The sequence below is a fragment of the Stegodyphus dumicola genome, chromosome 10 (assembly GCF_044657685.1).
Source record: "Stegodyphus dumicola isolate Sdum_Otavi_A_Nest chromosome 10, ASM4465768v1".
Lineage (NCBI taxonomy): Eukaryota > Metazoa > Arthropoda > Arachnida > Araneae > Eresidae > Stegodyphus > Stegodyphus dumicola.
Genome location: NC_140777.1, coordinates 162,991,346 through 163,015,584, shown reverse-complemented (window position 1 = coordinate 163,015,584; position 24,239 = coordinate 162,991,346). Strand labels below are relative to the sequence as shown.

The 24,239-nt window shown below is 32.8% G+C and overlaps 1 protein-coding gene across 2 annotated transcripts in view; it reads right to left on the bottom strand.

Annotated features, from left to right (window-relative positions):
* LOC118185249 (caskin-2-like) overlaps positions 1-24,239 on the bottom strand; it is a 658,017-nt gene that overhangs the window by 268,284 nt on the left and 365,494 nt on the right. For both annotated transcript variants that reach the window (XM_085825792.1, XM_085825793.1), the window contains 2 exons: positions 16,683-16,778; positions 16,337-16,476 (listed from right to left, as the gene is read on the bottom strand). In XM_085825792.1, the coding sequence (XP_085681918.1) occupies positions 16,337-16,476; positions 16,683-16,778 (236 nt within the window). The remainder of the gene's footprint in view (positions 1-16,336; positions 16,477-16,682; positions 16,779-24,239) is intronic.

Sequence of the window (24,239 nt, the reverse complement as noted above, 5' to 3'; positions counted from 1 at the left end):
TTACGAGATTACAAAATAATATTAAGAGGAAAAGTAAGTTTTCTGAAGTCGTCATATTATTATCATAAATATGTTTCTACCGGAAGCAAGAATAACAATCACTTGAAATAAAATTTGACTATTATGGCTGCATTTTAAGAAATTACTAAACTTTTCCAAGAACAGTTTCGCAAGACCTTTAATGAAATTATTTCTTGCAAAACTTCAAACATTCTTAATACAATCGTTTCCAATTTTCGCATTAAAAAAAAATTGATAAAAATAAAGATTCCTCAATACTTAAAAGACATCAGGTGTTGTAAGAAGTACTTAAGAATGAAGATGAATTACAAAAATCAGCTCTGTAATATCTATCTTAAATTTTGCGCTCCCATTTCGGAAACCAATAAGATTTTTTTTTTAATTTCAAACTAATTTTTTGTACAAAAATTATACCATTAAATATATTTCTGAATTTCTCTAATTACACAAAAAGATACAACGAATTCTGAGACAACCTTTATATATTACTTTACTTATAATTATTTCCATCCAGTTAAGCAGAAATACAGCAATATTGCTTCGCTTCAGATATCTATAAAATATTAAACTAATAGCAATAAAACTGTTACTACTAATATTAGAAACACAAAAAATAATTCTCGAAATGAACGCTAGGAAAAAACGCAAATATCAATTTCACATCAGGGGGGAAAAACTATAAAGCAGAAACTTTGATATTAATTAAAGCTGAATCGATAAAAGTGCGCTTAGTGTAAAAATTACAGTTATCGATAAAATTTCGTTCAGCGAATTCCCATTCAGAATAAAAGTGCTCCCGATATCGATTAAATTTCGATTAATTAAATTACCTTCACCATAAAAGTTCTAAATATCGATGAAAAACTAAACAGTAAAAATGTCTCCTTAAAAAGTACGGGTCATTAATTATACTTTCTTATTCACATCGGCAAAAGCCCATTTCGCAAAAATTTAACCATTTACCATAATTGCCAATGGAGTAAAAAAATCATCCTTACAAAATTCATAAAAACAGAATTCTGTGATTTTATAAATATCTCACTGAAAATAAATCAGAAATATCTGGCAGTTAAAAGTCAATAATTTTAAAATATTTTATTAAAATGGCATTGGCTATACAAATTTAATGTGATCACGTTTCCCCATCACTATTTTGTTAAAATTAAACGACGAAAATATTCATAAAGTTTCTGAAAATTATTTTTTGACCATTACTGTACATCCAATTTAAGGAATTAAAGTTTCTGGAACGTAATTTTGACCATTGCTGTACCTCTAACCTGGAGGGTATCCCTCATTAAAAGCGATCATACCAATATAAAACAAATAAAAATTAGCCGCCCCCCCCCCAAAAAAAGGAAGAAGCTTAGGTTTCGCTTAATTATTTTTATGGAATTCTTTTGCTCAGGAGAAAGGGGGAATAAAAAAGAAATTCTCAGATATTTTCTTTAGGTTGATCCTGAAGAAGAGGGTCCCGTTTCTGAATACCTTTAAAATTTAAATTCAATAGATCTATACAAAATCTACGCCGAACTAAGGTTGCTTTTCTTGCTTAATTTTAAATGGTTGATTAAAATTGAAAGCAAGTTGCTTGGTGGCTTGATCCCTCACTTTCTCTGTCACCTGACAATCTTAGTAAACTGTTTTAATTTTATTTGGCAACTTTATTTTAAAATGATTAGATCATGTTTACCGAATTCTGGATCACAATAAGAGGACTGTCCATACTTTTGTATTCAAACGGGCAAGATTTCGGCAATCCGATAACAATATCCGAACAGTAACATTAACCGATTTACATTAGGAGGCGTCAATTGTACTGCCATTTAAAAAAAAGCATAATCCTGATCAATATTTTTAGGATAAATTAATTTCTCTTTTACAGGATGAAACTGGAAAGCATTAATCGTACGTGTGTCAATCTATAATATTGCCGAAATAGTGTACCTTGTGCCTGAGCTAGAGTCTCAGTTACTCAGTTTTCTTTTTTCTATCAGCTATTTTACCTTTCATCTTGGGATATATTCCAGCAATTCCCGCCTAAAAGGCAAGCTTAGAGATATTTGTGACCGAGAAATTAGTCTACTTAATTTTTTTTTCAATTTTAAATGTATGCGAAAATTGTTAATTTAACTTTTATTCCACTTAAGTAAAAACTCTCTTATTAAATCAAAATTTCACAGCTGTTTTGACATACGACTCTTTTGCTGAAACTAGCAAACGCAATGAGTAAGCCACACACAGCATAAAAATGTCTCGTCCGAAATATTTTACGTACTAATCACGTTCGCAAAAAGTTCCCTCGAGATCATGCAATATTCATTGACGCTGAAATCGATAAAGTTTTTATGTACATAGATACACCACATTACAAATTCCGAAGTTTTAGTTTTTTAGCTATATAATCCTTTATACTACAGATTATGCAATTTTTTCTGTGATTTCATATCGCGAACGGTAAAAAAATTATATATATATATATGCATTGAGTAGAAAGTATTAAATACGTATATATACTAATACAGAACTTTTGGAAAGGGGTTATCTTAAAGCGGTGGTCTCACGACATAAAAAATTAATTTAAATGCCAAAATAATTAAATACTCAATTATTACTATTATTAGTGCTCTAAGAAATAAGAAGTTATTCTTGTGCAAGCTAATCATAAGACATAATTACTTTTTTTTAAATAAAACCTTTTAATTTACTTAATATTTAAAATTACTAACGACTAAACTCTTAAAAAACTGTAAATTATGCGAAATTATAATTATCAATTACTAATAAATTATAAGCTATAGCTTGCTCGCGAACTCTAATACAATTTCAATCATTGCGCTTGAGTTCCCATCTCTCTTACTTACTACTACTGAAGCAACTTTTCGTCAGTAAACGAATGGACATTTTGCTAGATAAGCCATCTCATCACCGAGAACGCTGAGGGTTACCGTATTGCTCAATTTACCAGAACGAAAAAAAATAATACTTTACTTTTCCTATCGCCTTATAAAACTACTAATTTTAATTAATACAAGAGACTATCAGTAAACGGATTTTAATTAAAATTATAAAAATGATGATGTACGGGAGCATATAAAAAGAATTCGTTCCTCAATCAAGTTCATAGTAGTTAAAAACGTGAGCCTGGTAAATGGGCTTTCCTGCAAATACATTTACTCTGCACATAAGATCGCTTTACAGGGGGGGAAACAAATGAAGGATGAAAGTAATGTACATAAAGTGCAGAATAAAGACGTTTAGTGAAATATACCGTAAGTGCTCTCAAAACAAAAATTACATGAACTTTAATACAATACTATTTTTCTAAAGTTTGTAAATATTTCGTTATACTTCACTGTTCTTTTCTTAAAAGCAAAAGGATGTCCTAACGCGTTCATTGTCTATTTCCGTATTTTCAGTGCTTATCTAGGTTAATTAGCACACTGATCATTACATTTTTTTTTTTTTTTTTTTTTTTCCCGGTAATGACATTTCAGCCTTTTCAAATACATATATGTTCAGATGTACATCTGTTTATAAGCATGAAAGCATGAGAACATATTTCTCTATCTCTTCCCCAACCGTCTCCAATCGCATATTGCTACAACAAACAGTTTACAAATGCTATTTTGCTCATAAATATAAAATTTAAGAGTCGAATTAAAAAATCGGGTGCAATAGTCACTTGATGACCAAGAAGAGTATGCAAGGATCAAATTTCCTTCAGAATAATGGTCAAAATTCAAGTAACGGTATAATTTTTAAAATCGGTACTACAGTACAAATAAAGCAAACTTTAGCTAATTACTGAAACCAGATACTTTTTGAGAAGGCAATTAATATTCTGTTCAGCTGAAGGACCAACCTCCAAGCCTTTCCAACTGAGGAGAGAAAAAAAATGAAACCCAAATATATTAGACTACCTATTATTAGGCAGACACACAAATCAGTATATCAAAAATATATATATTAATGTTTCATAATTCAATTTATAGGAAACGCAGACAGTTGTGATGGAATACATTCCCAATACTTGCACTATTTTTAAGCTCCACGATAAAGAAAAGTCGATTTTAAAATTTTTTTAATTTAAATTGGAAAATGACAACGAAAAATATCATATTTAGACGCTAGACATTGAAATCTACAAGGAACAACCAGAAACTGTATAAAGAGGAGTAAAAACGTTTGAAATGCTGTACAAAGTTATTTTACAAAATTTTAAAAATCTGATTACACACGACTTACTTGTACGCCCTATTAAATTACACACATATTTTGCTGCAACAATAAACTGATATTAAACACCGATAGATATTTATTAATAGACTAACTACATATATAAACTGTTAGACTTCGTTTCATGCCAAAAATTATTATTATTATTATTTTTAATTTGATAGTGCCAAACGTGAATATTTTCGTTATTTAAAAACACTTCTGTAATTGGAAATATATAATTGTACCCAAGATTGCGAAAATAAAGGCAGGGTAATTACTTTTAAGCCGGGTAAAAGGTACGCACAGATGTTTATATAAATATATACACACATACATATAGGCTTCGTCTGCCAATTGGAGGAGGGGAAAAAAGTAGATGCACAACTAGATGTAACAGAAGTCCCATATACAAAATTTCAACGTTCTCAGGCTAATCGTTTTTGAATTATGCGAGATACATACATACATATATATGAAAAGAAAAAGTACCTTTTGAAACCATTTTCAAAGATAGATTCCTTAATTTTGTCCGTGCGTACAAAGAACACGCAAAAGAAAAAAAAGTTTAAATAGATTCGGGAACGGTAAAAATAGATATTTCGTTGAAATATGTTAGCCGAAATTTTTCTCAATTACTGTATTTCCTGTACTTCGAAGTAAAAAGACTAAGTCTTCAAATGCACTACATTCTACTATTAATATCCAGAATACTACTCCTGGGAAAAAAAAAAAAAAAAAAAAAAAAAAAAAAAAACGAGGGAACTAACGAAAGATAAATACAAATTATTCTCCAGTACACATAATATACACAGCTCCTTTCCAAAAACATATACAAAAAAGGCCGTTGATTGTTTAAGATTGAAATGCAATATAACTGCACCAAAAAGGCATAAAACTTTTTCCGCAATTTGAATTATCTGCTATTTGATTCCCAAAAGAATTAAAAACAAGCTCAACAAATTTTAGCAGAAAATAAGGAGGAAAAAAAAAATATATTTCGTATTTCGAAAGCGTTCGATGCTCCATGGAAAGTCAACTGAGGCCTATAAAACAGCGTCAAAAGCTCATCAAATTACAAAATTCGGAAGCAGTAGGAATTTCATGACTGGAAAACTAACTCCGACTCCTAAATCTTCCGCAATTATTCCCTGAACTACGCGACAGATCCCCGAAGGCTTATCTGCCACGGAGATATCTTACGAGTATCCCTTTTATGGCTACAGCAGAACATCTCGCATCGTAAACTTTATACGCTTCATAAACTAACGTGAATCGTATCGTCCTGATTACGCTATCTCAGCGATAATATTAAGAGAGAAGGATGGATAAAAAAGTCTAAGAGTCGAAGGCGAGGTTTCTATTAAATGTCAGTAGGTACGAGATTTAGAGAAGACACAAAAAGATTTGGGAAAAGATAATAATTAGAATCAATCAATTTTTTGTACAGCAAAATCTTTCAATATTCGAAATCTATTAACATGACACAAATCCAAAATTTGAAAAAATTGAAACTCTAAACTATCCTCATTTTCATTTTGTTTTTCTCTCAGTGTGAAAGAGACACTTCAAAGCAAACTGCGTTTTTTCGAAATTGATTATATTAAAGAATTACCAATAGTACAGTTCATATTCATAAATTTATAAATTATGTTCCAAGAATATTCATAAAATATACGAGGGCTGTAAATTAAGTAATGACAACATAGGTATAAATCAATTTTTAATGAACTTACAAGTACAACTGCATTACATTTCTTGTATGTAATCACCAGCAAAGCTTATTACCTTTTGCCAAATGTCGGGAAACCGTTGTAGACCAGTGGCAAGGTGTTGATTATTCATGTGAGCGACCGAGCGCCCTACTGCGTGGAGTACAGATGAAACGTCATGAAATCGATGATCTCGGAGGGGTTCCTTCAACTTCGGAAATAGATCGAAGTGACAAGGACTCATTTCGGGTGAGTAGGGAGTATGTTCGAGGATTTCCCACTGCCACCGTCGCAAAAGGAAAGAGCCATTGTTTGCGACATGTCAACGAGCGTTGTCATGCAATACGATATGGAGATTGTTGTGCAATAAACGTGGCCGTTTGCGCCTCATAGACGGACGCAGATGATGCTGTTGAAATCGGCAATAGTAATCTGCGTTGACAGTTTGTCCTTCAGGTACAGCATGTGTAAGAATCACACCGTCCCCGTCGTAATTATGCCATAATCAGCATAACCTTCACCCGACTGGGTTCCTGTCGAAATTTCTGTGGACGTGGCGAACCTTGGTGACGGCATTCATTTGAATGACGCTCAGGCTCATAGGCTCGTGTCCATGTCTCATCAATGGCGACAATACGCTGCAGAAATGAGTCTCCATCATTGCAGTATCTCTCCAAGTGGGTGCCAGCTAGTGCATACCGGTGCCATTTCTGTACTTCGGTTAGTCGATGTGGAACCCAGCGGGAAGCAATTTTCCTCATGTTGAGAAATTTCTTCATTATGCGCCACACCGTTGGATAACTCAGACCAACCTCTAAGGATAATTCTGGGACAGTCCATCGGCGGTCTATGGTAAGGAGACCGCTCAGGGTGTCAATCTTCTCTTGAGGAATGGAGGGCCGACCTGTGCGTTGAAAATCCACAGTCTCATTCCGACCCGAACGAAATGCTTGAACCCACCGTACTACTTACTGTCCTATACGGTAAAGCATTTGTGCCATAGGCTTCCACTAATCCTCGATAGCATTCTGTTGCATTTTTGCCACGGGCAACCTCGATTTTAAGCCACTACCGCTGATCACCTTTTGAAAACATGCTTTAGAGCGATGGAAACGAAACTCCTCACTTTAACGCCACACAACAACTACCCTTCTAAGCAGATCGACTGTTTTTTGCACTCTACACATCGACAACAGCGCCACCTCACCGCTTCCACATCCTATTTGCGCATGCCCGCCCTTCTGCGAATTTCAAGGTTAAGTTGCCACTATTTAATTTACAACCTCCGTAGTTTTTTAAGATTCAATAGACTACCTGAAACAAAAAGCATAAAAAATTAACTGTTTAACCGTCAGGATTCGAACCAGAGACATCGAAGCTGCTAACTGAACCTGTTAACTACTTACTCCACGAAAGCACATTAAGACAGATAAACCCGCACAGTCTCACCCACTTAAAGGACGACTGGGAAGAGGCAAGTCTTTAAATTTATGCATATATATTTCCAAATTTCATATACGTTAATTCTGTAAAGGAATGAAATTAATATAAATGTGTTAGATATTTTAATGATAAACTCTAGTTAACAATGGATTCGAGAGAATGCCTGTTGACCACTAATAAATACCGGATGTCTTCGTTCACTGTCAGTTAAACTGAAATGAAATGGGGAAGTGGTAACGAAATATCATCCACAATATTTGGGTACAGCTACAGAGACTTTTAGAAATTTTGAAGCGAGAAATGTAAAGAATCAACCGTGCTCTCAGCGGGATTCGAATTATAGATTGCTAATTGGATGCGCTAACCACTTATACCAAGAAAACACGTACGGGACATTGCGATAATTTCTCACAAAAATCTTACAGCAATTTCATTCTAAAACGGCTCTGTTCTCCTAGACCGCAAAAGGGAATGGCAACACATTTTTCTTAATCACCGAGTTTGTTTATTAAATTTGAAAGGCAAATAAATATATTACGTCTTCGCGAGTGGCAACTCACTATATCGTCAAGTTTTCTGATTCAATTTGAAATATCTCATGCATTGCAGAGGAGCAACACAAAGCTTTTAAAGCTTTTAATCAAAAATTCGTTAAATTCATTTAAAATAAACGTATACCCATTGGAGTGGTTTTCTAGAAACCTTATGTAGACAGTGACCTTGTTTTGAAGGTCAAGAATGAAACTAGATTTGTATGAAAGACAAACATACAGACACTTTTCTTTATTTATATAGATACACTCACTTTTCAGATGACTTACGTGTCTTAATTTACAATAAAAAATAACCTTCTTATAAAAAAACGAAAAAATAAAAAGTAGGCACATCTTCAAAAATGAATAAATAAATAAAAAAGAACTGCTATTACGTAGCATAAAAGTGAAATTTTATTCTACTTTCCTGTTAAGTCTCAAGAAGTTGCTCACGAATGGCACAGGAAACGAAAAGATAGACCACAAAGTGTTGGCGGAAGCTCACAAATTGAAATAAATTGGTCCACGCCAGAGAGGCGAATGATTTCCTGCCCTTCTCTCTTCTTAGAGAAGAAACTCTGAAAAGGAGGAGGCAAGCGGGTGATCAGATTAATTGTCTGTCCTCCCTGATGTCATTCAACGAAAAATGGGTTGGTCTTTGCTTCTTCCTTTTCACGCTCTTGAGCACACCAGCTAAATTTCAGAATTAAAACCGTTTTATGAAGAGTGAATAAAAATGTAGTTTAACTCATTTACGTGAAATATGACCGCCACATGCTGATGTAGGCAATTTATATTTCATGCAATACTATTCCCTTGAACAAGATATGATAAACGTAATTTTGTTTCTTTTAGCTGTTTCTTTTATTTGGAGAAACAACATTTAAAGATAAGAAAAGTCAAAATGTTTCATTCTAAAGTATTGCATTTCAATAACACTTATTTTAGCATGAGTTAAATCTCTGTCAAAAACGTCGCCCTTATGAAGGAATAATCTCTCTCGCTGTGAGGAAAAATCTACTTTTACTGTGGAGGGAAAGAGAAACAAACATACATAAATCTACCTCCTTCTTAATTGAATTAAACAGCGACAAAAGATTTGAAATAAAGGAAATAAAAACTGTATGAATTTCACGAACTATGAACTCCATTTAAGACTCGTATGAAAAGGGGAAATTTATCGAAATTGGTACTTGCCTAAAACACGTTTCGTGAAGTTGACAAAATTAATGGAGTATTTTCTTCTACAAAACAATAGCAACAACTCTGCGTTATATATAAACTTTAATTTTGAATCGGCATTAGCTCCAATATAAAACACAAGACGATGTCTTAACCTCCAAACTCAGCAGATTCTGTAGAACAGTCAAATATATATTTCTCAGCAAAGTCTGTAAAATCTTTCTACAGATACTCATTTCCGAGAAAGATTTTTTAATACCGAAGTTTTAGACTTTCTGATCGGAAAATAATGAATAATAGCGCCATTTTTGAGATATTACAAAAATAGAAAGCATGAAAAGATAAAACCGTGCAATACTAGTATTTGAGCCTAGTGTTCGAGCGTCCTATAACGAATATAGAATACGGAACGTCATTTTCCATGAAGGCAGTTCTTCCTCTTAGATAGACAGATTTTAAATCCATTGTTCTAATTAACTAAACAATCGCAGCATATGAAAATAAAATCAAATTAATCGAACAATTCCTCAGATCTTTCAAGAAATGATTCCACCTTCTTAGGGATATCTCAAAATTCAAAATTTAAAGAATCAAAACAGATTCCGATTCAATAAATAATGACACATTAAAAAAATCAGTAGGTAGAAAAAAATAAAAAATAATAACAATAATAAAGAAAGAAGTAATAATAATAAATAATAAGAAATAAGAATAATAAAGAAGAAATAAGAATAATAAAGAAAAATAAATCAGTATATTTATCAAAACAAGAAAAATAGATAGCAATTTATAGATGACATTTTTTGACAATTTTCGCATTGTGGCCTTTTATAGTACTGCAAATTTTCTATAAATATACTTTACTGTTTTCAAATGCAATAACCTTACTAACCTGTGCTGGACATGTAAAAAATTGTTAAACGCTTTTTAGGCTTCTTATGTTCGTCGGATCTTTTTTAGGTTAAAAATACTTTTCCATCTGTTTAAATCTACTTTGAATTCATTACGAAGGATATCATTCACGCGCAGTTAAGTTTTCAGAAAAAATTCATTCCAATCAACGGATATAAGGATAGCAACATTTAGATATATATATATATATAAATAATAATAAAAAAAGATGCTTAAAATAAAAAAAGAAAAATATGTAAAAAAAGAAAAAAAAATCGAACTGAGACGAAACTGCAATCATACACATCTAACTCCGTTTTCCGGGGCTACATCCTTCTTTATAAATTATGAAATAATGAAGTGGAGGTGCCTGTCACACTTTTCAATCTGCACTGAGGCGGAGCTGTCCAGTAATCCACTTCTACAAACATAACTTGTCGAGTCTTGCCATCTTATATAAAGAAATAAGGTAGAGAAAAGAGATTGAACCTGTTTTTTCCCTGTCCAACGACTCATCATTTAAATCTTCTTGACAGTTCAAAGTTTCCTTAACATCAACAATGACATTGAACCGGATTTGATTCTGCTCAATTTTATGCCCGCGAATATCTTACTTTTGTAATACACTAAATAACCAAATGTTCAAGTTTTTTTCCCCCCTCCCTTACCACGGTCGAAGCCAGAATAGCAAGATTAATTTTCCTTCGAGAACAATCGCAAATATTGAGCTCTAAGCTATATTTCTACATCACGGAACTTTAACTTAATAATAAGGCACAAATACTCGAAGACGTTGCATTAAAAAAATTGATACAGTATAAATTGACATTGTTTGAAATTCTTGCATGGATTTATTGGGAATTATACCGATATTTTAAGTTACAGAGTCGTCGTAATTCTAAAGCTTTTAAAAATTGGAGCAAAACTCAAATCGGTGCAAATAAATAAAAAAAAATCTCTGAATAATGACAGCTCATTGATTGAAAAAATAAACGATTTGCAATTTTTTCCGAATAAGGAGGCGAGGCAGAGGAATAACCGCGCCTGTCTTTCAAAGATAAATATGAAACAAAAGTTACTCTAAATAACAGACTGTCCTAAAATACTATTACACAAGACAAGGCCTTAAGAATTCTGAAGCTTTTCCCGACAAAGTTATTTTTTTACAGGAAAATAAAACACAACAAAACTTTAAAAAACAAATAAATAAAAATAAAAATTTAAAAAAAAAAATCTCATTTTTAACACAGCAGCAGAGAGCTTGTTATGGTTTTTTTTTATGCTTTTGCTGAGCTCGCGGTTTACTAATCTGCTCATGGTTATTCACTCCTTCTAACATTCTAACACTTTTTTTTTTTAACCTTTCAACTTAATTATTAAATATCACTTTTTTCGTACTTGGACGATACAAAATTTACAGCTTCAGTGTTCCAGAAAATCAGATCATCATATCAATGTAATATTTCTTAGTAAGATAACATACACAGCTTCGCCTTTTTATTATTAACTTTTTCTCTTCTTAACCTTATTAAATGTCACATTCTTCACACTTATCTCGCTTAAAATCCTACAGCAAAATCATTGGCAACATCATTTTATTTAAAACTTGAAATGGACAAAAAAATGAGACTAATAGCATCTAAAGTACGTATTACAAAAAAATGAGGAAACAAAAAATAAAAGAAAAACGAGAAAATTTAGCTTTTACAAACATTTAGCGATTCGATTCGTTACTTTAAAATTAAATGAATAATTATGGATCTGATAAATAAAATAGGACTACTTCCTCTTCAGATCTCAATATTACTTTCAGCAGTAATAGAGTATCTTTCCCTATATCTTTTATACTTCTTAAATAAATTTATTAAGCACGGGGGGAAAAGTAAGAATCTATATAATTATCCACTTAAATTACGCATAATAAAGGAACAGTAAACAAAACTTGGATAGCAGTGATGGCAATTATGACAAATTCATTGCGGCGAAACTTCATTATGGCTCCCATTGTGCTTCAGAAATAGTAAGTCGCTTCTTCCCTAACGACCAACCGGCAAAACCACTAATGGGCACAAAATGACAATCTCGGATCGTAATAAGCCGCCATAAAGAGAGAGACTAATGCACAGACAATATGGGAAAGTAAAAGCCATAAAAACGAAATAACCCAAAAGGAGAAACGAGAACTGTATCATTCTCCAATTAATGAGGCACTAATAAGAAAAATGCAAGTGGAGAAAAAGGGGCGCTACTCCTTAATCACAATAGGATTCAACGGCAACTCCTGGTGGGAATAATTGGTACTTGATTGTCTCATCCATATTCATTAGTAAGGCTCTTAATTATAATTTCCAAGACTCACCTTTTGTCTTCGGATATGCGTAGTTTTGACGGCAAATTAATAAGGGTCAGGAAGGAAAGGGGTAAAGAAGGGTTGGGTGATGATAGTTTTCCAAGCAATTTGCAAGCAAATAAAAAATGCAGCAGAAAGGTTCTTTTCCTTTAAAGACTAATCTTACGCTTATCTGAGTGCAATAATTTATCTTAAGATCCTTTTATATACAACTTAAATTCTTTAAGCATCGAAGTTTCAAAGCAATAGTTGGAGATGAAAATTTCTGGAGCGGAAGAAAATCGTCAAAATCGAATATATTCATATTATTCAGTCCTCAAGACTGTTTCAACTGTTTAATTAGATTCAGTTACTCAATTATATAGGGTGTCCCAACAAAATCGCCGTATTTATTACGCACAATGTAATGTTTTATTTTCAGGAAATGGAAGTTACTTTTACATACTTACAGGAGGTAAATGTTTCAATTTAAAAGGGAAAACTCACGTCTTCCTCGACTTGCTCTTCAGCAGTGCACTCTCTCGATGAAGTTGGTTATTAATTTTTCATATATTTGCCTATAGAAACGGCTAATAACACGTACAGAACTTGTTGCTTCTCATTTAGTTCGAACTTTTCTTTAGAACTGCCAATAACACTGTTGTGCACAATAGCGATGTGTTCAACAGACCAGCTGGATCGAGAGCGTGGTGATTTAATGTCCTCTATCGAAGCTGTGTTCTCAGATTCCTTTATCACTCTGGAAACTATTGTTTCATTATATTCACGTTCATCACCAAAGATTATACAAAGCCTTCTGGAAGTCTGTCCACAACACTCAACAATCTTGCAATAAGTTTTCACAATCAAACTTTACTGTTTCTTTGTGTAGAGCTCCATATCGGCTAAATTGCAACGATGTTGTGAAATGAACTGATAGTAATTAAATGCTAGTTGTGCTAGATCAAGTCAAACTTCATATTCTTAAATAGGAATATTTACTTGTTTCTAGCACGTACAACTGTTTTCCATTTCCTAAAAACAAAGCACTTTTGGGGGTATACTAAATCCGGCACTTTAGTTAGGATACCTTATATTTTCTTTCTTTTCAATATTCTAAGAGGCTGAAGAGTAGATTACTACCAGACGTCCGGGATTTTTGAATGAGAGTTAAAATGCCTAACTAATCAGCTTCTCATAAGAAACGAGAATTCCAACCATCCACATCATCTTCATAATTGATAAGCTGCAGCTGCAAAGGACATGCAGACTTCTTTTTAGTATCTTCAATATTTTGTTGTCCTTGCTATATGATTTCCTTTTACACTTTCATACCAATTTGTATTTCTATCTGTCATACGACCTTGCATAATGTTTATGTTGTAGAACTTTTTTTAATCGCTGAAATTAATGTTTTATATTTTTATAAAGTGTCCTGGACACGGACATTAGAAAAATATTTCATGCAGCGGACTGAAGACAAATAATTAATTACATTAAAAACATTTGGTTTCATTTATCGACTTTGGCGACGCTCACAAGTACATTATAGAATACAGTATTGCAGTAATTTAAAATCGCATGTACTTACACATTTAGTTTCCATAAATCAAACAAAAAAAATCCCCCTTCTCTTACTGACTGCCACCAATTCGAACAACTGATGGCAATCAACAACAGTATCATGCAGAAAATATCAACCTCTTAATTACTTTAAGAAGATATGGCAAGCCAAGGGAATTTTTTGCGCGATAGTAAAGCATTCTAGAGGCATCTGCATAAAATGTAACGCATTCCTAACATCAACCTGTCAGAATAGTTAGAACATGACATGAGCAGCAGAACTGAAAACAGCAAGGACTTCATCTTTTGCCTTTGGATGTTTTTAGTTTATTCGTTTATGTAAATCTAATAAAATAGATTTTCCTTATTTCATAACAAATTTCAATAGTGATAACCTTTATAAAAAACCTATGCCTTTTTTCTTTTTAGTCACCATAACGTCTAAAACAAAAAATGAAAATAAAAGCGAACATAGTAACAAAATTACACACAGAATAGAAATAAAGATTTCCAAAATGAGATTAAACTCAGATATGTCTATTAGAATATGAAGACGGAAACTAACTTATCCACAAAGAAACAGCCCAAACCTTCTTAATGACTTATCTTACATTCCTCGAGGAGAATGCTGTGGAAAGGAGATTGCACTATCTGATTTTGCGCAAACAGGAAAACTTTGAAATTGGTGGAAACAGGACTAATGCGAGCTACCACAACTGAGTTCTAAAGAATCATTCTTCTGCTGATAGACACTGAAAAAATAAGTAAAGTTATCTTCATTTTTATACTATATTTTTTATAGAAGAATATTTCTATATTAGTGCATAAAATATTTTCGACTAGGCCAGACAGCTTCATCTTCTGTGTGTCTACATACATGAATGTATGGATGAATTGATTACTCATTTATGGCAAAGCTCGACATCCAAATTTTTATAAATAGTGACCAAGAGCCTGTGCAGATGAAGACTGGCCAGACAGAAGAATGCGAAGGGCCTGGCTTTTAAATAGTCTTCCATTCGTAGCTCAGTATTGCAAGCCGTTCGCCAATAAGAATGGCTTAGGAAAGCGCCGACAATAATGACACTTTCGGGATTAAAGAAGCATGAACTTGTGAATGTATCTTATAATTGTGCTTGCAATCATATAAGTAATTAATATACAGTTTGCGTTTTATACTTCAATTTTAGTTTAAGAGCCCTCGTCGATCAAATGCATTACTTAATTAGTATGGCAATCAGATATGCACTGAAGACGAGAAGCAAGATAAGAATCATGATTATTCGATTCGTTGGCATAGCCACTGGAATTAAGAAATAAATCGAATGAATTAGGAATTATCCCGCTGCTTGTGGTTCCGCTCCCAAATTTTCTGGTCTATAATCGATGAATATTCATCATGCGAGTTACTCAAAAATCATTACGTATCCTATCTACTAAGTTAAACTATATCTACTTACATAATTCTTAGAAAAGCTTCAACTCAGAGGCCATGATGACTGCGGACATTTAAGAAATCTGGCAAATGGTTAACAGTATCAACAGAGAAACAGGCATGTTGACTTCACCTACACCTTCTATTAACGAGGTCTGTACGTCAGTTAAGTTTCTAGGTTCTTTCCAATTCTGCTTAGAAAGTAGATAATACGCATGTACGACCTTTCTGACCGTGGAATTTACAAAGATTATCGCCGAGGCTTTGGCTCAATATACACACAAAATGGGAATCATATTCGATTTATACTTCCAAATAAAAATCTACGACGATGTTTTGACGGTGGTTATGATTTAACACGTGAAATTAAGGACATCGCTCATCTAATGTGATGGAATCTGATTTTTTTAATACTCTTTAATTCTATAATTTTCATTTATTAAGTTTCACATTTTGCGGTGAGTGTTATCTTGATAGTATGGAAAAAAAGAACTTCACAACATAATAAAACGATCTTGAGAAAAGATTTATTCCTGACGTTATTTTTCCTGATTGTAGAGGTACATATTAAATACTGATTCACTGCTTCTAGTTAATTACACTAGCAGAATGAATCTGTAGAGTAAATTTTATCTTTTAAATTATAGTTGACTAACTGATTCCTTTCAAGAATATCACAAAACATGCGTATGATCCAGACACCAATCAGAAATTCTATATTTTCATTTGATACTGAATATTTCTAGTGATTCACTACTACTACTTAAAAAATAAGAAGATCCGAAATCATTACATTTTTCTTATATTCATGATAACGAATCGAATATATCATGAATATAATATTTTTATATTCTTATATTCATGATAACGTTTCTTAAGATAAGAAACGTTAACATGTTACCACTTTCCGAATGCAGATGCGAAATCTTAAAGTATTTTTTCATAGGAAATGCAGCAGTACAGCAGCAATATAGAAACAGTAGCAGAAAAATATTTACAATATACGAACCTTATGACATCAACATGGCCATTTCTAGCTGCCAGGTGTAAACAAGTTGTACGATCGTTATCCGCAGTGTCCTGGGGATTCTCTATTAACAGAGAACGGCAACGTCCGCTTGCTTGTTGCTGCAGCAGTAACTCTACAACCTGCAGATAAAACATCAGAGTATTAAAAATATGTTAAGAAAATAAACGACCGATGTCATAATGTAAAAACGTATAATATAGTCACACAATAAGTTTGTTAAGTTGAAAAAGTTCTTTAAAGATATAAATAGCTTTGTTTAAAAAATTACAGAAAACATAAGCATACACACACATTTCAAATAAAGAAAGTAAGTAATAGTATCTACCTGGTAACGCCCAAATTCACAAGCAAGATCAAGAGGCGATTTGTGGTCCTTGTTCCTTATCAGTACATTCGAATGGTATTTCAACAGCAAACTCGTCTAAAACATAAAAAATATCTAAATTAAAACATAAAACTCAAAAGCTTTTTTCTTTACATAAATACAGAGGAATAAAAAGGCAGTTGATTTGAATCCTCTAGAGGAAGATTGAAACAAGCCATGTTTATAGTTATTCACTATAGTTAATATTACAGCGATTATTATCTATCTTATTCGCTACGTTCGAATACCATATTTATTGACTAACAAGTCATACATTTTAATTTCAAGTTCTTTATGGGTATTTTTGCTATAGCAGCATTTTTATTAAGATATACGCCCCCGTCCCCCCCAAAAAGGATGTGTAGGAATAATTCTATATCTGACTCCAGAACGACACCTAGACAAAGAAAGAAATTCCTAATTTTCCCTACTAGAGTAACTTCTTTCTTCTATAGAGACATCGCCCACTTGGCGATACAAATGAAAACACACAAACCAAAGCAATGCATTACCAAACAGTCTAAGTAACAGCAGCAAGTAAAAGAGAGTAATTTACTCTTTAAATTTTTGTTCACACGGTGGTTTTGGTTTTGAAATTATAAGAGGTCTAATCCGAGCTTTGTTGCTAGGCAACCAATCATAAGCAACGTTCCCTTCCTTGATTCGCTATGGCTTAAATCCTGTTAAACAGATCTGAATCGACTTGACGAATTTCATACCTTAAACTACAAAGTCTTACGACGGCAAAACTTTCGTCTAAATGAAGCCTAAGAGTCATTTACTAAGTCTTTAAGGCGCGCACAGCGCAGGCTCCCGCTGTGCCAAACTGGCGAAGCTATTTACTCAAATAATCCATTACAAGGTATATATTCTCATAGAAAATGGGTAGTTTAACTTTAGCATGCAATCGTCGTAACAGTTCCTATGCTCTGTCCTTCTCGAAGACAGAAGAGAATACAGCAACTTTCACTCATATGACACCTTCATACATTAATTGCTATTCAAAAATTACTTATTTATGCAATTTACAAGATAGCAATATCTGCACCCTGAAGTAACGGTTCGCAACAGAGCCACGGCAAAATATTTAGGGTTCACTACTTGCCTAGAAAAAGGTATATATTAACTTTATGAAATCTGTTATGCTATTTATGTTCTTTCTGTGTTTATTGATGTATATTCTCGCAATTATGAATAGAAAATAAGTTATGACCATATAACCGCTTAGTTGACATATTGAAATGCAAATTACAGAACCAAGTATTGACAAAATATGTGATATACACAAACAAACGTTCTGCATTAATAAATCAATGCCCTGATGATATAAAAATAATAATTTCAAATCTCGAGATTAGCAATACCAAGGATATCAACTAAGCGTGTCACCAATCAAGAAACGTTATAATTCACTGTTTAAATGACTAACTAAACAGGATGTTTACACATTTTTAGAGCAATTTCAATGAAGAATTTTTTTTTAAAAAGGAAGAGCCAATGTTTTAGAACACAAATGTTTGGCAACAGCTTACTATTTGAAATGGCGACAGTATTTTCTGCTAATATGAAACACTTGTTTCTTCGCATTTCATTAGAGATGTATTTCATTAGAGATGTAATTAATTCAGTTCTCACTTCGTGGCAAGGCAAAAATAATAAAAACACGAAATAGCTTCATTAAAAATTTAAAGATATAGAAAAACACATTTCTTACCATTAAAATTACAGTTTCTACGCAAAAACAAGCAATTCAAGCCAGGGGGTAAGAAGACAGATTTTTCGGTGCACAATCGGGAAAAAGACACTGAAGGCTTAGAAACTGACTTAATTTGTTGTGAACGCTATTCTGAGTCAACGTATGAGATAATTTAATAACTTAAATGATAATTCCAGGATGGATAATCATAATTTAATTTTCAATAATTAAAGAAGACGTTAGTTTCTCTAGATTGGCAAGAAATATATTCATCTGCTTAAAAAAAAAAAAAAAAATTAGGCTTAGCCGGACATAAATAACTTTTAAATTGTTGGTAATTCTACAACTACAATATGCAGGTTAAGGAAACGCGTAAAAACCTGAACCGAAGGATAAGAACAACATAATTGAATCAGTTTTAAAGTAAAAAAATGCCCAATTTATAAACATATAAGAGTAAAGAAACTGAGCTCACTGAGCCGAGTAACAGAGTGGATATACATATATTAATCAAAACAGGAGGTGCACATCTACATGTCATAGCAATCCATATACAAAATTTCAACATTCTGTGGCTACTCGTTTTTGAGTTATGTGAGATACATACAGACGCCACGAAAAAATGTCTTCAGAATCCATTTTAAATCAGTTTTATAAATTTTTTGGGAAAAAAAAGGGTCCTTTATTCTGTCCTTACAAACAGATATAACGCAAAAATATCGTTAATTTGCATTCGATAGCGGTCAAATGGATATTTTCGTTGGTGCTACTTTGGTAGACGGTTGCACGGATTTTGGCGAGTTTTTGGCAATTTGTTTTTGGCGAGCAATACGACTTATGGTAAACCTATTGCTAGACAAGTTGTTTATGGTACCGATACTTTGTTGTCATTTTATTTTTAAAATAATGCGTTTTATTATGCATAAATTCCGTGTTTTAAATATTATTTATGACTTCAAAATAATAAAAATGAATTTCATTTTGCATTTTTATTTGAAATAAAAATTTTATTGTTTATAATATTTTATGGAATTTTATGTTGTGAATGATGTAATGAATGACGTCACATTGTTTTAAAAGTAATTGGTTTTAATATCTATAAATTTAATCTAATGTTTTAAACATTATTTATGGGTGTTAAATATTAAAATACAATTTAATTTTGCATTTTTTAAAAATATGACTTTTTTATGAATGATTATTTAAATAATTTTAATTCTATGCGTGATGTAATCAGCTCCCCAATTGGTTACTGAATATTTGTGCATTACCGCGCCATTTTAAAATTTTATTATTCATCTCTTCGAATTCCTCAGATTTCAAATGGAATGGATGTGTCCGTTTCGAATATGAATGTTGTTATTGGTAATTACCAAGATTATTGGTATCGGAATAAAAAAAAAAATGACGTTTGAGACCTTATTTTGGCCAACCTTGCTTTCCTAATCAAAGATTTATTTATAAATTGTTAATAGCGTCAGAGGAAATTTATTTTAAATTTTTGGAGAAAACCTGGCTAATTGCTTCTTCAATGAAGTGTGAGAGATGTGGATCACACAGATGAAGATCGTTAGCGGACCGGTTTTTTTTTCGGGGGGGGGGGGGTATCAATATACGACAGGTTATAAAATGTGAGTACATAATTTTCTTTTACTTCATAATTGTATACTTAAAATTTTTATTAAAAAATTAATACAATGTTTTAAAAAATTCCTGAGATATTTATTGGCGCATATGTTTTAATGTTACATAATTAAATCCTATAAAACTTATTTTAAAGTATTTAAGTAATATTTTAGTTCTTTTAAAAGTTGGTATGATGTTTTTAATTCAATATTCAATTTAAGTAATATTTTAATCCAATTAAATGTTGCGCAATGTTTTTATAGCGGTGTTTTTATTCTATTATATGAAAGTAATAATTTAACCTTACTTTAGCATTTTATAGTCTTATTAAATGCATTTATTTACATTTCCCAGCCATCTTAAAAAACAAAGTTTTCAACAAAAAATTAATCCATTATTTTTATACGAGGGCCATCCAGGAAGTAGATTACGTTTCCGTCTGTGTCCGCTAGGGGCGGGGCTAGCGCGGCCATCTTGGGGTCAGAGCGTTGCGCAGCTCAGTCTGCATCTAGCCGTGCTAGTGAGAGGTTCGTGCTGTGCTCCGTTCAGATACTGTGACGGTTTGAAATGTCTGCGTTAATTGAAAATCCCGCGAGCTGCGAGGTGCGCTCAGTAATAAGGTTTCTGACTGCAAAAAACTGTAAACCGATAGAAATCTATCGGCAGCTTCGTGAAGTGTATGGGGACAACATTATCACTGAAGGTGGAGTGCATCAGTGGGTCATAAGATTTCAAAATGGCCGAACCAATGTTCACGACGAAGATCGAAGTGGGAGACCCAGCATAGTGACCGCCGAACTTCTCGAAAAAGTCGATGCTAAAGTCCGTGAAAATCGAAATTTCACAATAACGGAACTTTGAGTTTTCCACAAATTTCGCGAAGTTTGTTGCACGAAATCATCAGCGAAAAGCTTGGTTACCACAAGTTTTGTGCAAGATGGAAGGCAAGAAGAGGTAACGAAGTGGTTGAAGGCGCAGGCGGCCGAATTTTTCGACGAAGGAATTTCCAAGCTCGTACATCGCTACGATAAATGCCTTAATTTGTATGGTGACTATGTAGAAAAGTAGTATTTGAGTGTGGCTTTCATCTGTATATAATAAAATTTGTTTCCTATACTTTGTTTATTTTTTTATTCCAAAACGTAATCTACTTTCTGGATAGCCCTCGTATATTTATTTTTTTTAAAGTTTCGAATACTTTACTATATGCGTAAAATACGAAAAAACAGCATTTTTCAAGATGGCTGACGACTGTAAAAACCGCGCCAACAATTGTGCCAATGTAAATCGCCAAAAATCCGTGCAACCGTCTACCAAAGTAGCACCTTTTCGTTGATATATGATACCTGAAATTTTTCGCGATTACAATACTTCCTTTTTACTTCGTACAAGGAAGTACAAAGAGCCCGAATCGTATCGCAATTATTCTTATCAAAAAAAGTACCCATTCCCGGTTAATTCTTAAGGAAGAAGGATACGCAAGATTTATCTCCCTGGCTTCATGAAGGACCTTTCTAATGGAAAGTTGCTTACATATATATTACACATAGCGGACGTAAAACATGAAAAGAATCATACAGGCAGCCTGGCGAAGCTGGGGGGGGGCGAACCGGCCCGTTGACACTTTACTGGGAGTAACATTTAGCTCTCCAAAATAATCATAAAGCAAACAGATCAAAATTAGCCAGGATTTATATCTTTATCATCCGTAAAAAATTGTACTAATATGTACTTTTAATATAATTCACATTTATTGACAAAACTGAAACCGGAATCTTTCACATGTTTAGTAAAACTGCATGTTGAAATACTAACATGCGGTTCTTTAAACTCCAGTAAGTTTATTTGTAGTGGTAAAACAATACTGATTACATTTCAATAAAGTTGGTATTCCCCTGATGCTGGAAAAATACACACAAAAGATTTAGATTTAAGTATCATTTCTCTCCAAAAGTACAAGTACGCTGAAAATAGATTAACTGCAGTACACACTAAACTATGCGCAGTTTTTACGATAACTTTATGTAAGGTTTAAAGCAAAGCATAACAACATTACTAAAATTTGAAACATTAATGAAATTCAAGACCTTCTGCTGTGTTTCTCTCAACCTACCCGCGATAGTACTTTCACCGCAAATGAAAACAGCAAAACACTTACATGAGTTATAAAATAAAATAAACTTCCGAAAAAATTCTACAAAAAAAAATTTCCAATATAAAATGCAGGATGCCATATATAACAGGTCATAACGCCGACATATGCATTCTTTAACAACCAGTGTAAACTACGCATTTCTCTCTCGAAATGGCTAAATTATGGTAATGAGAGATTAAACATGGTGATTAATTATGCAACAAGTTTGATGATTAGTTCCTGTGCGTAATAAGCAATCAGATGAGAAACTCGAAGCATTTAAACAACATCTGCTCCTCGCCAGAGAATATCCACCATTTCGAAAAGAATCCTCTTGTTTCTTAATGCCATTATATTGCACTTTTCTTGGTAACAAATTAACTGTAGTGCAATGAGATTAAATACAGCATCGATACGAAAATTTAATATTTTTATCACATGGCTTTTAGATAATTTTACTAATTAAATCAAATGCTAAGTCATAAGACCGGAATCATTAGTTTCTGATTTTATTCAGAACGTTAACTGCAATGAATACTACTGCTACAGAGTGTTTCAAATTGATCGCGTGATTAAATATATTAGATAACTGCTCGCGGATGTTACAACCGCAAACTAAAATGGAAAGAAAGTCTTCATATATCCACAACTTGCGCATATGCTTTCTTTTTAAAAAATACATTCAGTTTAAATTAAAGTATACCCCACCAAAAATAAGTATGAATAAGAAAAGTGTTTTTCAAGCCAAACTGCTCAAAATAATAATAAGAAGAAGTTATATTTTAATAGGACTGATATAAGCCAAAATATCATTGATAAGAACTCTGGAGCACATGTATAAATATTACAGAAGACAGTTAACCGCATACAAGTGTTATAATAGGCCGCTATGTATGTTAGGGTTTCGAATGGGAAACGTCTAAATGTCCCTTTTCACATTTCTTTAACAATCCACAAACATCAACTGGATAGTGATACCTCTAATATTAGTAAAATAAAATTCGTAATTGTAGGTTTCATCAGCCGATATTGGCTTAAAATAAATTTCATAATCAGTTTTCAGAACCAAAATTATTAATATTGTAATCAGTTTTAGAGCCAAAGTTTCTTGTTAAGATTCGCATTCCTATCCAGGGGAAGGGGGAGAGAAAGAGCAAAAAGAAGTCAACAAGTCTTTAACAAGTCAGCCTGCCAAAAAATAAATAAAAAACTTATAATCAAATTTTTACGAAAACCTGTCACTTGATCAAAATTACCATAAACTCAAACATTGCTTTATTTGATTCAGCTTTTAAACTAAAACCCTGAGTCTCCAATCAATTATTATTCAAGGATATGAAACTCTGCTTGACTCAGTTTTTTAAATTGAAACCACAGACTAATGGCCACTCTCAAGAAAGATATTTTCGTTGAATTCCCCCCCAAAATACTCTGCATTGATAGCTTTCTTACAGCCAAAGTTTAAAAGATATAAATACAGCAGATATCCACTTGATTTCAATTTGACAAACCTGCACAGTCATGTTATTAAGTCTGCAAATAAAATGGATACAAATCTAAGCGCTATGTAAAGACAGGATCGCGCACATATAAACAAAGAATCCTCACATCATACAGTGGCTTCAAAGGTGTAAACCTGGGGGAGAGACCTAGGTATACCTGTGGGGAGGGGGCAGAAAGCAGATTTTTTTTTTCTGCCTCCTTTCTTTCTTTATATCAGTTTCCATGATTCTCTTAAAGATAACAGTGGCATTCGAAACATAAAATTAAGCAAATATTTGCTATTGTTTACCGCTCCGAGGTTTTTCTCACCACTCCATATTTGCAAACATATTTCATAATTTTTTTGTCAACAAGTCATTTTTTTCTAATTATAATCGCACTCGGGTCATCATTTTCATATAAGGCATTCAAACTGCTAATGTAATTAACAATGGCTGTTAGATAAAATTTAAAAGCAAATACATAATAATACACCTTTCTACTTGACTCTATACTCCCAAGATAAACTTCTACAGAAATTTTTTACTCCAATTAATTCAGTATAATTCAGGCGGTTTCA